The following is a 13,151-nucleotide window of genomic DNA, read 5'->3' on the forward strand; positions in this document are numbered from 1 at the left end:
GATGATGAACAACTTTAAAAACAGCTGTCAGGGAACCCTGTCATACAACAACTTCATCTTGGTTTGAACAACATGAGGGCAAATAAATGATGATTGAATTTTCTTTTTAGGTGAACTATGCCTTTTATCATTCATGTCACTTGTTTGTCTTTCTGCCGTATTCAAATCCAACTCTCACACCACCATCATTACTAATATCAGTCAGTCTGATGTGCTCTTTACATTGCTCACATTCTCACCAATTGTTCTGTCTGTCAGAGACCTTTTCATTATGATTTTATCACTGACACACTTGGATAGTTCACCCAGAAAATGAAAATTCTGTCATTATTTACTCACCCTTGTGTCTTTTTAAATGAAACTGCTTTCTTTATTCTGAGAAACAAAAGGAGATGTTGCTCTTTTGCATTGAAGGTGGATGTCATTTATACTGTCAAACTCCAAAAAGGGCAAAATAGCATCATATAACTTCTGCTTTGTGTGATGAACAGATTGCAATACATTTATAGACAACTGTATAATTTATACATAAGAATGTCTGCTATATGTTATGCTATCTTGAGCATTATTTAGCCTACATACACTTGTGTTTTCAAATAGTTTGAAATTGATGTTCTCATAAAGGAAAAATCTTCCTGAAACTCATTTCCAGGGTGAAATTTTTGCATTTTAATATAAAAGGTATTTTCTTGGTCTGTTGTCTGTGGATGTGATTTTGTATAGGATACTTGGTAAAAAAAATACCCTCCAAATATTAAACAGTGTGTTTCAGAAAAGCAGGACTTGAGTGTAAATCTGTATTAAATAAATATGACATATTTACTTTGTCAATCCACTGATTAGATGAGATGAGAGTGGTGCATATGAGATATACCAGACAGTCCCTTTATATATTTGGTTTATATGCTCATGTAAAAAAAAAAAATACATTCCACGTTTTCGATAGGTTCAAATTTTGCAATATCTAAATAATTTGGAATTTATCATAATAATGGCTAAATTGTTCTTCTGGGTTTTTATAAAAACAATAACAACATATTTTTTACAATCTCACTATGTTAATAATTCGTCCACTAATTTACAATGACCAACAGTGGACGTGCATGCATGACAGAATAACTTATTATGATATATATAAATTATTAGTTTTTCCTAAATGTAACATTTAATGTAAAACATCAAATCAACCACTCTGGCTAATTACGATTCCTGTGTCATGTACACTGGGCGCACTGATCTATTATTGTTCACTGATTGAGCACAAAAATAAAATACATTTTTATTATTTCTCTCTTTTTATTATCACTAACGTAATATTTTGTATAAACTCCGTGCAGAACTGACAAATATCGCTTTTATGGGGGGAGTGAGAGACTCCGCCCACACGCTCGTGATTGACGTGCTTTTCAGCCTTTCAATTCGCTCCACACGTGTGACGTCATTGGCCGTGTCGTATTTCCGGTTTTCGCCGCCTTTCCGCTTCCTTTCTGCCTGTGCGAGCCAGCTAGTGAACACGCTAGACTCCCTCTCTCCGCAAAGTGAGTGAATAAAAACCCCAATTTAACAAGCACAAATAAACGTCAAATGAGCAAATTATGAACGTGTTTGAAACGATGAATTCCCTCAGTCCTTCATTTGCGAGGCTGGAGTAGTACAGAAACTCGGATTGATGTATTGATACACAGCTAGCTAACAATAGCAGTCTGCCACGTGCCATTATCTCTGAATTACTAGTAAAAGATGCTATTTTAGCTTAGGTACATTACCAAACAATATTAAAGTCCTCTTAAGCTTTGAATTTAAAATATTTAATAGGAAAAGAGCTCAAATAGTGAAAGATATGTAGTGTAGAGTTTTTTTTGTGTGTAACGTTAAACATTTAAAATGAATTTTCTTTATTTAAAAAAATCATTCGAGCAGAATATATTGCATATGAAATTATGAATATTTTAAATATAGCAGTGTTATTAGCCAATATTACTTGGACATTTCGCTATAAATATTTCTATAAGCTGTCGATGCTTTCTGCATGTTAATGCATTATTTTTTGCGTCTGTGTTGTAGGATGCGTTACGTCGCTGCTTACCTGCTCGCTGCCCTCGGAGGCAAAGACAGCCCCAGCACAGGAGACATCAAGAAGATCCTGGACAGCGTCGGCATTGAGGCTGATGACACCCGGATGAGCAAGGTACATCTGTTCATGAACACCCAGGAGCAAGTGCTGTGCTTTTGAGAGAGACTATGTGCGTTGAAATGCTTTTCTTTAATGTTGATTTCTGTGTTTGTAGGTAGTGTCTGAGCTCAATGGCAAAAATCTGGAGGAAGTGATTGCCCAAGGTAAGCTGGTCATTGTTTTAAACTGGTAATAATATGGGGGCAAACGTAAGGGAAACCTTTGACTTGAGGTTATAGGCCTCTTACTGTTTAAGACATGGTTCCCATGGTTCTGGGAAACCTGGAAAAAGTCTGGGAATTCTCTTCATAATTTTGGGAATAAATTGGATGTAGAATTTCCCAATAATTTTCACTCAAGTTAAATCTTGAAGTAGAACAATGTTATGTTCTTGTAAAATGTACAATAATAGTCTTTATTTACAACTTTGATTTTTTTATATATATATCAAATAAATTTTTTACAATGTATGATGATTTTTGCTAATTCTCATGCAATGTTTTATGCAATTAGTGATTTTTTTAAAATTTGTAAATTCCGGCTCTAAAATAATTTAATATGAATTGCATTTTATGGGTGTAATCTTTATAAAAGGTTTTCTGAAAAAGACTTATCACTAAAGAGTGCATAGGAACCCTACAGTTCACCTTTGCCTCAGTTTATTCCAATCAGGTGGTTTCTGCATTTAGTTTAAAATTCTGAATAAAATGCATGCCAAACTAAGCATGATTTCTGTGATAATCAACATCATAGATAAGAAATCAGTGAGTCTGTGTGATCTTGTCTCAAGAGTCTGTGTTTGTGGCCGTCTTGACAGGTTTCAGTAAGCTGGCCAGCGTGCCGTCCGGAGGAGCTGTAGCTGCTTCCAGCGCTGCCGCCCCGTCCGCTGGAGGATCTGCTGCCGCCCCTGCAGGTCAGTATAGAGTTGGGCGATACAGCTCAGTGCTTTTTAGTTTATATTCATGTGTTGATTGTACTGTCATTTCGACCAAATATCCATTACAGGCAAGTAGATAAACCTCAGTGAGATTAGCATAAACTGCTCATTAAGAGAGTCAATGTGAAATGCTATGACTGTTTGAAATATGTAATTCGTCTTATGCTTTCGTTATAGACAAATGATTGTGAACCGTTGATTTTAATTTATTATTTTGTTAAAGTCTATTCCTTTTCTCTTTTCCTGCAGCAGAGGAGAAGAAAGAAGAGAAGAAAGAGGAGTCGGAAGAATCCGAAGATGACATGGGATTCGGACTCTTTGACTAATCTGTCTCCTCGGGACCAAAATAAAGTTTATTACAAAACGATTTCTGCTGCTTTGGTCATTTCAGAATGTTCAAATGATGCTTATGATGTGGAATAGGATGATAGATGGGAATCTACTCCATAATCACACCCAGGCAAATATTCATTATTGGGCGAGCTATTCTTTTAAATATTCCTCTAATTACAAATACTAAAGACACATCCCATATGGATTGAATGTTATTTTAGCATGTAAAGAGTGTAAACTGAAACTTAAGCACAGCATTCTGACATTGTGATGTTGAGGCAGTATCTTATCCCTGTCTTGGAAGTGGGTTAGACACGGAGTTTCCCAGTTGTGGTGTTCTTTTGGCTGATTCCACTGTTGCACAACTATTTCTGGGAAATCAGGTGTCTTCGAGACAGCCGTCATTATTTACTTTATCTAATTCAGATCAGAAGGGTGCAAAAAAGGCAATGTGAATCAGTTTGTAACTGAACAGTTTATTTCTAAAACTACTAGTGATTCATTTTTAATGTATTTGGCATACACCTTTATCTGAAGCCACTAAAGGTTTACACATTTTATTGGGTCATGCTTTCCCTTGGAATTAACCTTGGTGTTAGTGCATTCCATATTAGAATGTGTAGTAATACGATGTAAATCCACAATTACATATTTTTGTGATATTTTTTCAATTGATTTGACCACAATGTGTGAGAACAATTTCAGTGTTTTTGCGCTTGTGTGGGGTTTTTGTGATTGTTTGCTCTCCCAAATGTTAAAACTGATGGTTCTTGCAGTGTGATGCTTTAATCATCCCAGGACATGGAAATTCCAGATGCCTGCACATACGTGTCCAACATTTGCTTACCAGAGTGTGTGTGTGTATATATAGTGTTACCACTTACTCAAACTTTCAATTTCACTTGGAAACTTAAAATCCAACTGAAATCTATTATGGTACAATAAGCTTTTGTCCTTTATGACTCTTATTGACATAAGTTTGAATGCACAATTATCAGACAAAACAGCATTAAAGAACCATGGAGGCAGCAAGGTGGGAATAGCCTATGTGTGTGTGTGTGTGTGTGTGTGTTTGACCCTGGAGCACAAAACCAGTCTTGAGCCACTGGTGTATATTTGTATCAATAGCCAAAAAAATAAAATGTTATGGGTCAAAGTTACTGATTTTTCATTTGTGCCAAATTCATTAGGATATTAAGTAAAGATCATGTTCCATGAAGATATTTTGTACATTTTCTACTGTAAATATAATAAAACTTAATTTTTGACAAGTAATATGCCTTTCTAAGAATTCATATGGACAACTTTAAAGGTGATTTTATCAGTATTTAGATTTTTTTGCACTCTCAGATTCCAGATTTCAAATTGTTGTGTATCAGCCAAATATTGTCCGATCCTAATAAACCATACATCAATGGAAATATTATTTATTCAGCTTTCAGTTGATGTATAAATCTCATTTTTGAAAAAATGACACTTAACACTGGTTTTGTGGTGAGCCTGGACTACAAAACCAGTCTTAAGTCACTGGGGTATATTTTTTAGCAATAGCCAAAATACATTGTATGTGTCATAATTATAGATTTTTCTTTTATGCCAAAAATCATTAGGATATTAAAGGAATACTGTGCCCCAAAATGAAAATATTGTCATTAATCACTTACCCACATGTCATTCCAAACCATTAAAAGCTTAGTTCATCTTCGGAACACAATTTAAGATATTTTGGATGAAAACCGGGAGGCTTATGACCCATGTCCCATAGACTGCCAAGTAAGTTACACTGTCAAAGTCCAGAAAAGTATAAAAGACATCGTCAGAATAGTCCATTTGCCATCAGTGTTTCAACCATAACGCTATGAAGCTGAGAGTATGAGAATACTGTTTGTAAGCGAAGAAAACAAAAATAACAACTTTATTCAACAATTCCTTTGTAAACAGTCTTTTTACGCTCTTCTGTGTCAGCCACGCCACAAGGATGCACTGTTCTCTTTCAAATGACACAGAAGAGTGTGTAGGCAGTTTGAGTGATTAAATATCTTAAATTGTGTTCCGAAGATGAATTAAGCTTTTACATGTTTGAAATGGCATGTGGGTAAGTGATTAATGACAAAATGTTCATTTTGGGGTGGAGTAACCCTTAAAGTTAAGATTAAGATCATTTTCCATGAAGATATTTTGTAAATTCAATGTGCTATTATGGATGTTTATATTATTTTTTTAGAATTTTGAACTGTAATATTAGTATCTTTTCTGATGTGTGCAGTGATGGAAGAGAAGCTCTGCAGGTATCACTCGCAGCAGATGCTGAAGCTGACCAGGAAGCCAATCGCTGGGGACGTAAGGGTGGTGACCCCAACTGCAACTGACTAAAAGGCCCTACTGAAAAGAAGATCATCAGTGCAATAGAAATCATTTGCACTAAAACTTCTTGAATCAAATTTAAATTAAAACCATTTCACTATTCACTTATCACTTATTCACTATGTTTCATGCTCTGTAGTGTATGAATAAAGCAAGATAATTAATTTATAGTTGTGTAGGCTATGTTTTTAAAACATCACTCATTGTTTATGTTGGAGCGCCATCAGCTGGGCTTTCAAGAACATTGTCTTTATCTACCAACACTGAAAAAAATAATATTGGTATTACAAAAGACCTTCTACCAGCAGCTCAGAATCCATGAACACGTGATTTGAGTGGCATCACCAAAGCGGTGAAAATGTAACCCATCTCCGTTTACTGTAGTTGTAGGTAGCTATAGATTGGTAACGTGAAATCCTGAGATGAGTCTATCGAATATGTTTTAGTATCCGAGCAACTAACTTGAGCCATTTGTGTCGCTTTTCATTCACCTCACCCGTTTATGATGAGCGCCACCGTCTGCATGGTTGCTCAAGCACACGGGTCCACAAAGTGTTCATTAAAAAAAAAAGACGTAAAAAAAGTAGTTTTTTTTTTTTTTAAATATATAACTATTTTTGACTTTGACTATTTATTTGTATAGAGACAGCTAAAAAAAAAAAAACATGATTTCAGCACAAAATAAACTGAAAATAAATCAGTGTGTTAATTAAAATAATAATTTAAAAATATTAGTTTTTGTAATATATAACTATTTTTGACTTTGACTATTTATTTGTATAGAGACAGTTCTAAAGAAAAATATAATCATGATTTCAGCACAAGATAAACTGAAAATAAATCAGTGCTTTTGCTTTTTTGTGGAGGTTTTGTTGTTGTTTGCTCTCCCAAATATTACAATTTCTTGTTCTTGCGGTGTTAGGCAAAGAAAATATATATGATATATCATTATTAATTTGATATATATTTCATATTAAAACACTTTGTGAACTATCACTGTGCTGAAACAAAGCACACAAATACTACTTTTTAAGTAAAGTAACGTATAGTTTTAATAATGCTTGGCCAATCCTCAACCTAACCAATGGCACAATGGTAACCCCACAACCTTACACATACCAGAAACCCTTTTTAAATTTCAAATTTACACAACATTAAAACTTTGTGTTTTTGTCTTCATTTCTAAATATATTTGCATGTATCAATATACAGCCATATTTTCAATGCATATAGATTGCTATAGAAGCTTCATGATTATAAAGCTGAACACATTAAAATATAACAGTGAGCAAATTATAATACTAATCATGCCACAAAAAGTAGAAGTTTAAAATCTCCATTGGTAAAGAATGATCTTTGTAGATCACAGAGAGATAAGAGTGCAGCTATACCATCTGCAACTTAAAATCTTTGCATTAAGAAAGAGGTGCATCAGTCAGTGTCTTACTTGTCAGGTTCACTCAGTTCAGACACATAAGGTCTTCAGCCAGCTAGAGACATTTTATAAGGCTCGGATTGGGTTGGACATGGATTTTCCCAACTGTGATGAGAAAAAATCTGACTAATTTAATCCTGAAACAGCTAATCCTGTGTTGCATAACCACTCCTGGGAAAACCCACATTTGTGAAACATGTTTTTATAACATTGTGACAAAGTAAAACTAAACTTAACCCATCAATTTTTTTTTGTTACTACAAAATAAAGTGCAATCTTAAAAATAAAGGTGCCTCGCAATGCCATAGAAGAACCTTTGGTCTAAATGGTTCCATAAAGAACCTTTAACATCAGAAGATATCTGTTTCACAAAAGGTTCTTTGTGGTGAAAGAAGGTTTTTCAGATTATAAAAAGATAAGAAAGAGATGGTTCTTTAAAGAAACTTTGACTGAATGGTTCTTTGTGGAACCAAAAATGGTTCTTCTATGGCATCACTGTGAAGAAGCTTTTGAAGCAACTTTATTTTTAAGAGTGTAAACACGTAAACATATTTTATTTCAACTAGTTTAACATGAAGTTCTAAAATAACAATAAAAAAACTAATATATAAATGAATAAATACTATGCAGACATATTTCAAGAAACTCAAAATATAAAACCACAAATACATTTTTCAAACTTTAACTAAAAATAGAAGTGAAAACATAAAATATAAAAATAAAATCCAGTTATAAATATTAACAAAAACAATAATAGTATATCAGTGATACTAGGAATTAAACAAAATGAAGCTGCAATCAAAAATAATTATCACACTCAAATAAAAAGTAGTATGGCAGAAATTAATCAGTTTTGTGGAGTAAAATGTGGTACATTTACATTTGATTAAAGATAATTGTCAAGATGTGTAAGAAAAAAAAGAAATAGAAAAAAAGAAAGGAAAGTGAACTGGTTGCTAAATTTAATTAAGCTGTGTCAGGAGCAAAAATTATTTCATCATTTACTGTTGCGTTGGTGGTCTTTTTTCAGTACTTTTTGGTTGCATTCCCAGTGATTAACAGCATACATTTTTCTATTTTGTCACCAATTTCAGAACCTTGATGCCATTTCTCAAAAGTCTAGACACAATATTTAAAACAGTCATTATTATTAACACAGGCTGTCAACTGTTTAAAACTTTGCATATTGTGTTCATAAAGAAGCCTTGCATTTGCAGAAGTATTGGTCCAAAAACTCATTTATCATGAAATATCAGATCACTCTCACACAAGATGCCCATAGCTTCACTGTGTAGTTGTTAGTACAATCTTTAAATATAGTTGTACAAAACACGATGATGCAGCTTTCATTATGGTTCTACACATTCATACATCTTTGTAAAAGACTAGATTAAACACAGACAATGGAATCATTAAACAAAATTTGAAAAGTATTGATGATGTAATCAAATCACAACAGATTTTTAAAAAACAAACAAACTCGAAATAAGAAAAAGTTAGGTAAGGGAAAAAATATATTATTTTGCTGTATATTCCCATGTATGTTTGTTATGTAAGAGATGGAAATTCCAGATGCCTGCACATAGCCAACACTTGAATATTGTTACCACTCACGCTTTCACTTGGAAACTTGACTCTTATTAACCTAAGTTTGAGTGCACAAGTACATCAGACTCAACAGCATTACTGTAAACATAGGACGCTGCAAGGTGGGAATATATATATATACACACACACACACACACAGTCTGGTCAGCTATCCTTGTGGAGACTCTCCATAGGTGTAATGGTTTTTATACTGTACAGACCGTATTTTCTATCGCCCTACACCAACCCTACCCCTAAACCTAACCCTCACAGGAAACTTTCTGCATTTTTAGATTTTCAAGAAACTTCATTCTGTGTAATTTATTAGCTTGTTTACCCGTGGGGACCTCAATTTAGGTCCCCACCGTGACACGGGTCCCCATGAGTCTGTGTGTATTCAGGTTTAAGTCCCCACCAGAATAGAAAAACAAGTACACACACACACACACACGCCGAAGCTCTCAGCATAGACTGTATATAAACAGGCTCTCAGGCGAATATGGTAAGGGGAGTGACATTTCCTGACCAGGCGCTGAGTGGAGCCAATCACAACACACGTTGGCGCAGCTAACCAATCACAGCACATTTCGTATTTCAGAAGGCGGGCCTTCATTTTGCAACTTTTCGAGCCTTTCATGCCAGACCGGGGAGAGAGGTGTTTTGTAGTAATGTAAAATACGAGAAAAATAAATTGTTTTTCGAACATTTACGCCTGTTCTAGTACACCCCCAAAACAAAATCAAGACTTTGTAAAAGAGCATGATAGGACCCCTTTAACATGTTTGCATTAAAAGATGTTGGTTCCTATCAGGTTCGCTCAGTGTAAAAAATATTATACTGTAATAGCAGAAATTAATCACATTTTTTAATACCTTTTTTAATTTAATTTAATTTTTTGCATTGTTGCATCACTTTGGGTTATGACCTGAAAAGATTATCAGACAATAAAGCAATTAATTGCTAGAAGACTTTTTGATGAATACAAAGAGCAGAAAAGTTTTGTAACATTGTCTTTACTGTCACTGTTGACCATTATAATGCATCCTTGCTAAATAAAATTGAATGGTTGTCTATTTATGAAATTTATCCTATTATAGGACTCAATACTTTATAGTTTATTAGTTTGATCTACCATATGGGCTTAAAATCCTGTACGAATAATAGAAAACACACACACACACACACACACACACTGTTATATATATATATATAGCTAGTGCAACAAAGCAGTGCTCATGATGACATGCAGTTATTTCATCATGCCAGCTGTTCAGGGTTATATGACAGAACTACTGTATGTTCATCTTGCCAAGCACAAACACACACTACAGGTGTTTTGAATTAAATAATTTCCTGTTTCACCACATATTAACGCTAGCTAATCAGATTAGCACTGTAAGTACACAGTGAACGGACATATTAAAATCTTTTTTTTCCACACTTGAGCTACAGTAGATGTTCGTTGGCATCTGTGTTTGTGGTTATTCTCACACCTGTGTGGCTCAAACTGGCAAATTTGTGTCGGTTTTAGTCTGCACAAACATGTTTCTACATGCTATAAATGTGTTGTGTGTTTTCACAATATAAATATTTAATACATAATACTTCCCTACTGATATACAGTTTTGTTATATATATATAAGGATCATACATAATTCATATTGTTTATTTAAGTTAATAGAAGAGGAAGTGTAAATGCTGGAAATACGGGTTATATACAGTACCACCTGCTTCTTAAAAGAGAAGTGGGCTGTTTTATTTCCTTCTTGTATTTCCCCTTTTGTAGTTTTGATTTGACGACTAAAGATACTAGACACCTGATCTGGCTGAAATATGAACACTTTTACAACTGGTTGATACAGCAAGACACTTAAACAGGACGACATGACTCTTGATAATCCATTCTTGCTGTAATCACTCACTTTGGTTTTAGAGAACATGCAAAAACATACAAGCTCAGAGTTGTTCAGAATGTGAATCTTTTCTTTCTTGTGGTTCAAAACCATACTATTGTAATATATTGTATATCAGATTTCATCAGATGGGTGTCTAGTTTCCTGGACTTCAGTTTAAGACTTCTTACATTAGACATTAATAGACTGAGACGACTTTTGGTCATAATTTGATATGCGGACAACTATTAGAATCACCTTTAAATATCATGAAATCCCCAAACTGCATTTGCCATGATGGGAAACAGACCTGATGCTAAAAATTTTAAGCATATGTAACAATTTATGGAGTCACAGTTAAATTGTATGTGATAAGAAGTAGAAAACACATGAATCCACACCAGAATAAGGTAGTAAACAATGTTATAAGGGATATATTTTTATAGCTATTAATATTATCTTGGTTTATTTCTTGTCAACCTACACTATCATTCAGACATCAGGGGCCAGTAATACTTTTATTCAGCAAGGAGGCATTCAATTAATCTAAAGTGAAAGTAAAGACTGGTGTAAAAAAAAAAAAAAAATCAAATAAATGCTGTTCTTTTGAGCTTCTTACCCAGCAAAGAATCCTTACATTTAGCTCACAGTGTTCAAAATTATGAAATATTGAGCAACAAATCAGCATACAAGAGTGATTTCTGAAGGATCATGTGACACTGAAGACTGGAGTGATCATGCTGAAAAATGTAGCTTTGATCGCAGAAATAAATTAAATTACATTTTCAAGCATTAGAACATTTTAGATTGATAAATGCAACCTAGCAGAGGATAATTCTTTCAGTAACATAAAAAAATAAACACACACTACTTTTTAAAGCTTCTGCCCTCACGCGGCAACTCAGTATTGATTAAAATATGCAAGGAAATCTTTGTTCAATGTATTTGACATATAAATATATATATATATATATATATATATATATACACACACACACATACATATATATACATATAAAGCACCAAAGTCATACTTTGCATATTTCTATTAATAACATTTTAAAACCTCACATCTGGAAACGATAAATGAGTCACAAGACAAGTTCAGATCCCAGAGGTTTCTATTTTATTGGTTTGGAGCACAGTTTCATTGACAAATCACACATTGCATGCAGGCAGGTCAAACTGTGAACGAGCTATATAGAGTTCAATGGCTAATGAGAAGTGTGACTTTAAACAGCGAAGCATTGCAGAGTCAAACAAGCTAAGAGGTTTGTCTGCTTAAATAACTGGACACACAGACTGACCAGTCAGTTAAACAACATACTATAGAGTCTGATGGGCTACAAAGAAAAAAACAAATAAACACTTATACAGCACAACTAATCCGCAAATGATAAGATGGACAGAGTGTTTAGCTGCTCTCTTTGCCAAGTGTGAGCTTGTCGAACATGTACTCGGCCATGCCGTTCTGGGGGGCGCCCATGCGGCGCAGGTTGGTCACCCAGTCGCCCAGTTCTTTGATGGACTTCACCTGCTCGTCCAAGTAGTGTGTCTCAATGAAATCGCACATCTGTAAGAAGCAAGAAGAGTGAGTTTGGAATAGGTTTTGTTGGTTAATGAGATTGCGTTGGTGTCAGTAGCTGCACACTCACATGAGGGTCGTTGTGCTGCGAGGACAGCTTATGCAGCTCCAGGAGGGAGTGATTGACGCTCTTCTCCAGCTGCAGGGCACATTCAAGAGCTTCCACACCGCTTCCCCACTCATCCTTCTCTGGTTTCTGTCCAACACAAACAGAGAAGTAAATAACCCTTCTTCCAGTCCATCCCATGTTATCCCCTCACATCAAAAACATATGTTCAGAACTCTTTTTGCTTGTAAACGGTGCTTGATCGGTGCATATTTCCCTCCTGATTCTACTTTTGCTGGAGAAATAAATATTGTGGATGGAGGACTCATATTTTAGATGGAAACTAAAACACTGGAGTGGTGTGGATTATTGTGATGTTTTTAATCAGCTGTTTGGACTCTCATTCTGATGGCATCCAAACAGGGGATCCACTCTTGAGCAAGTGGTGTGATGCTACATTTTCAAATCTGTTCCAATAATGAACGAGTCTCATCTACATCATGGATGATCAGAGGGTGAGTATATTTTCGGCAGATTTTCCAATCAATTATTTCCCCTTTCTATTTGGAATGAATGTAAAAGGAACAGCAGCTATTGTAGGTCTTAACACCAATACTCATTGAACCAATTTCTGAAACCATAGCGTTCCCTGTCATGTGCGCTGACAGACGCTTTTATGGTTTAATGCATTCGAAGGGTATTTCCTCAGCACATAAATTACTTTTTACAGGTGTATCCTTATCCGTCAATGCCAGGAAGTCATGCAAGTATTTCCATTTTGCAATAAGGTAACAAAAAG

At 34.8% G+C, this 13,151-nt stretch overlaps 2 protein-coding genes across 2 annotated transcripts; one reads left to right on the forward strand and one right to left on the reverse strand.

The window, feature by feature from the left end:
* The first annotated feature begins 1,393 nt into the window (after positions 1–1,393).
* On the forward strand, positions 1,394–3,477 carry LOC113105669 (60S acidic ribosomal protein P2). The gene is made up of 5 exons (XM_026266892.1): positions 1,394–1,538; positions 2,065–2,188; positions 2,289–2,337; positions 2,991–3,086; positions 3,360–3,477. Exons 2-5 carry the CDS (start codon positions 2,066–2,068, stop codon positions 3,434–3,436), a joined length of 345 nt encoding a protein of 114 aa, XP_026122677.1. The 5' UTR covers positions 1,394–1,538; position 2,065; the 3' UTR covers positions 3,437–3,477.
* Positions 3,478–11,824: 8,347 nt separating this feature from the next.
* LOC113105670 (ferritin, heavy subunit-like) lies at positions 11,825–12,568 on the reverse strand. Its single transcript, XM_026266893.1, has 2 exons — positions 12,377–12,568; positions 11,825–12,294 (listed from the first exon to the last, which is right to left on the reverse strand). The coding sequence occupies exons 1-2, from the start codon at positions 12,551–12,553 to the stop codon at positions 12,136–12,138; spliced, it is 336 nt and encodes a 111-aa protein (XP_026122678.1). The 5' UTR covers positions 12,554–12,568; the 3' UTR covers positions 11,825–12,135.
* Positions 12,569–13,151: the final 583 nt, after the last annotated feature.

This window comes from Carassius auratus, chromosome 7, assembly GCF_003368295.1.
Source record: "Carassius auratus strain Wakin chromosome 7, ASM336829v1, whole genome shotgun sequence".
Lineage (NCBI taxonomy): Eukaryota > Metazoa > Chordata > Actinopteri > Cypriniformes > Cyprinidae > Carassius > Carassius auratus.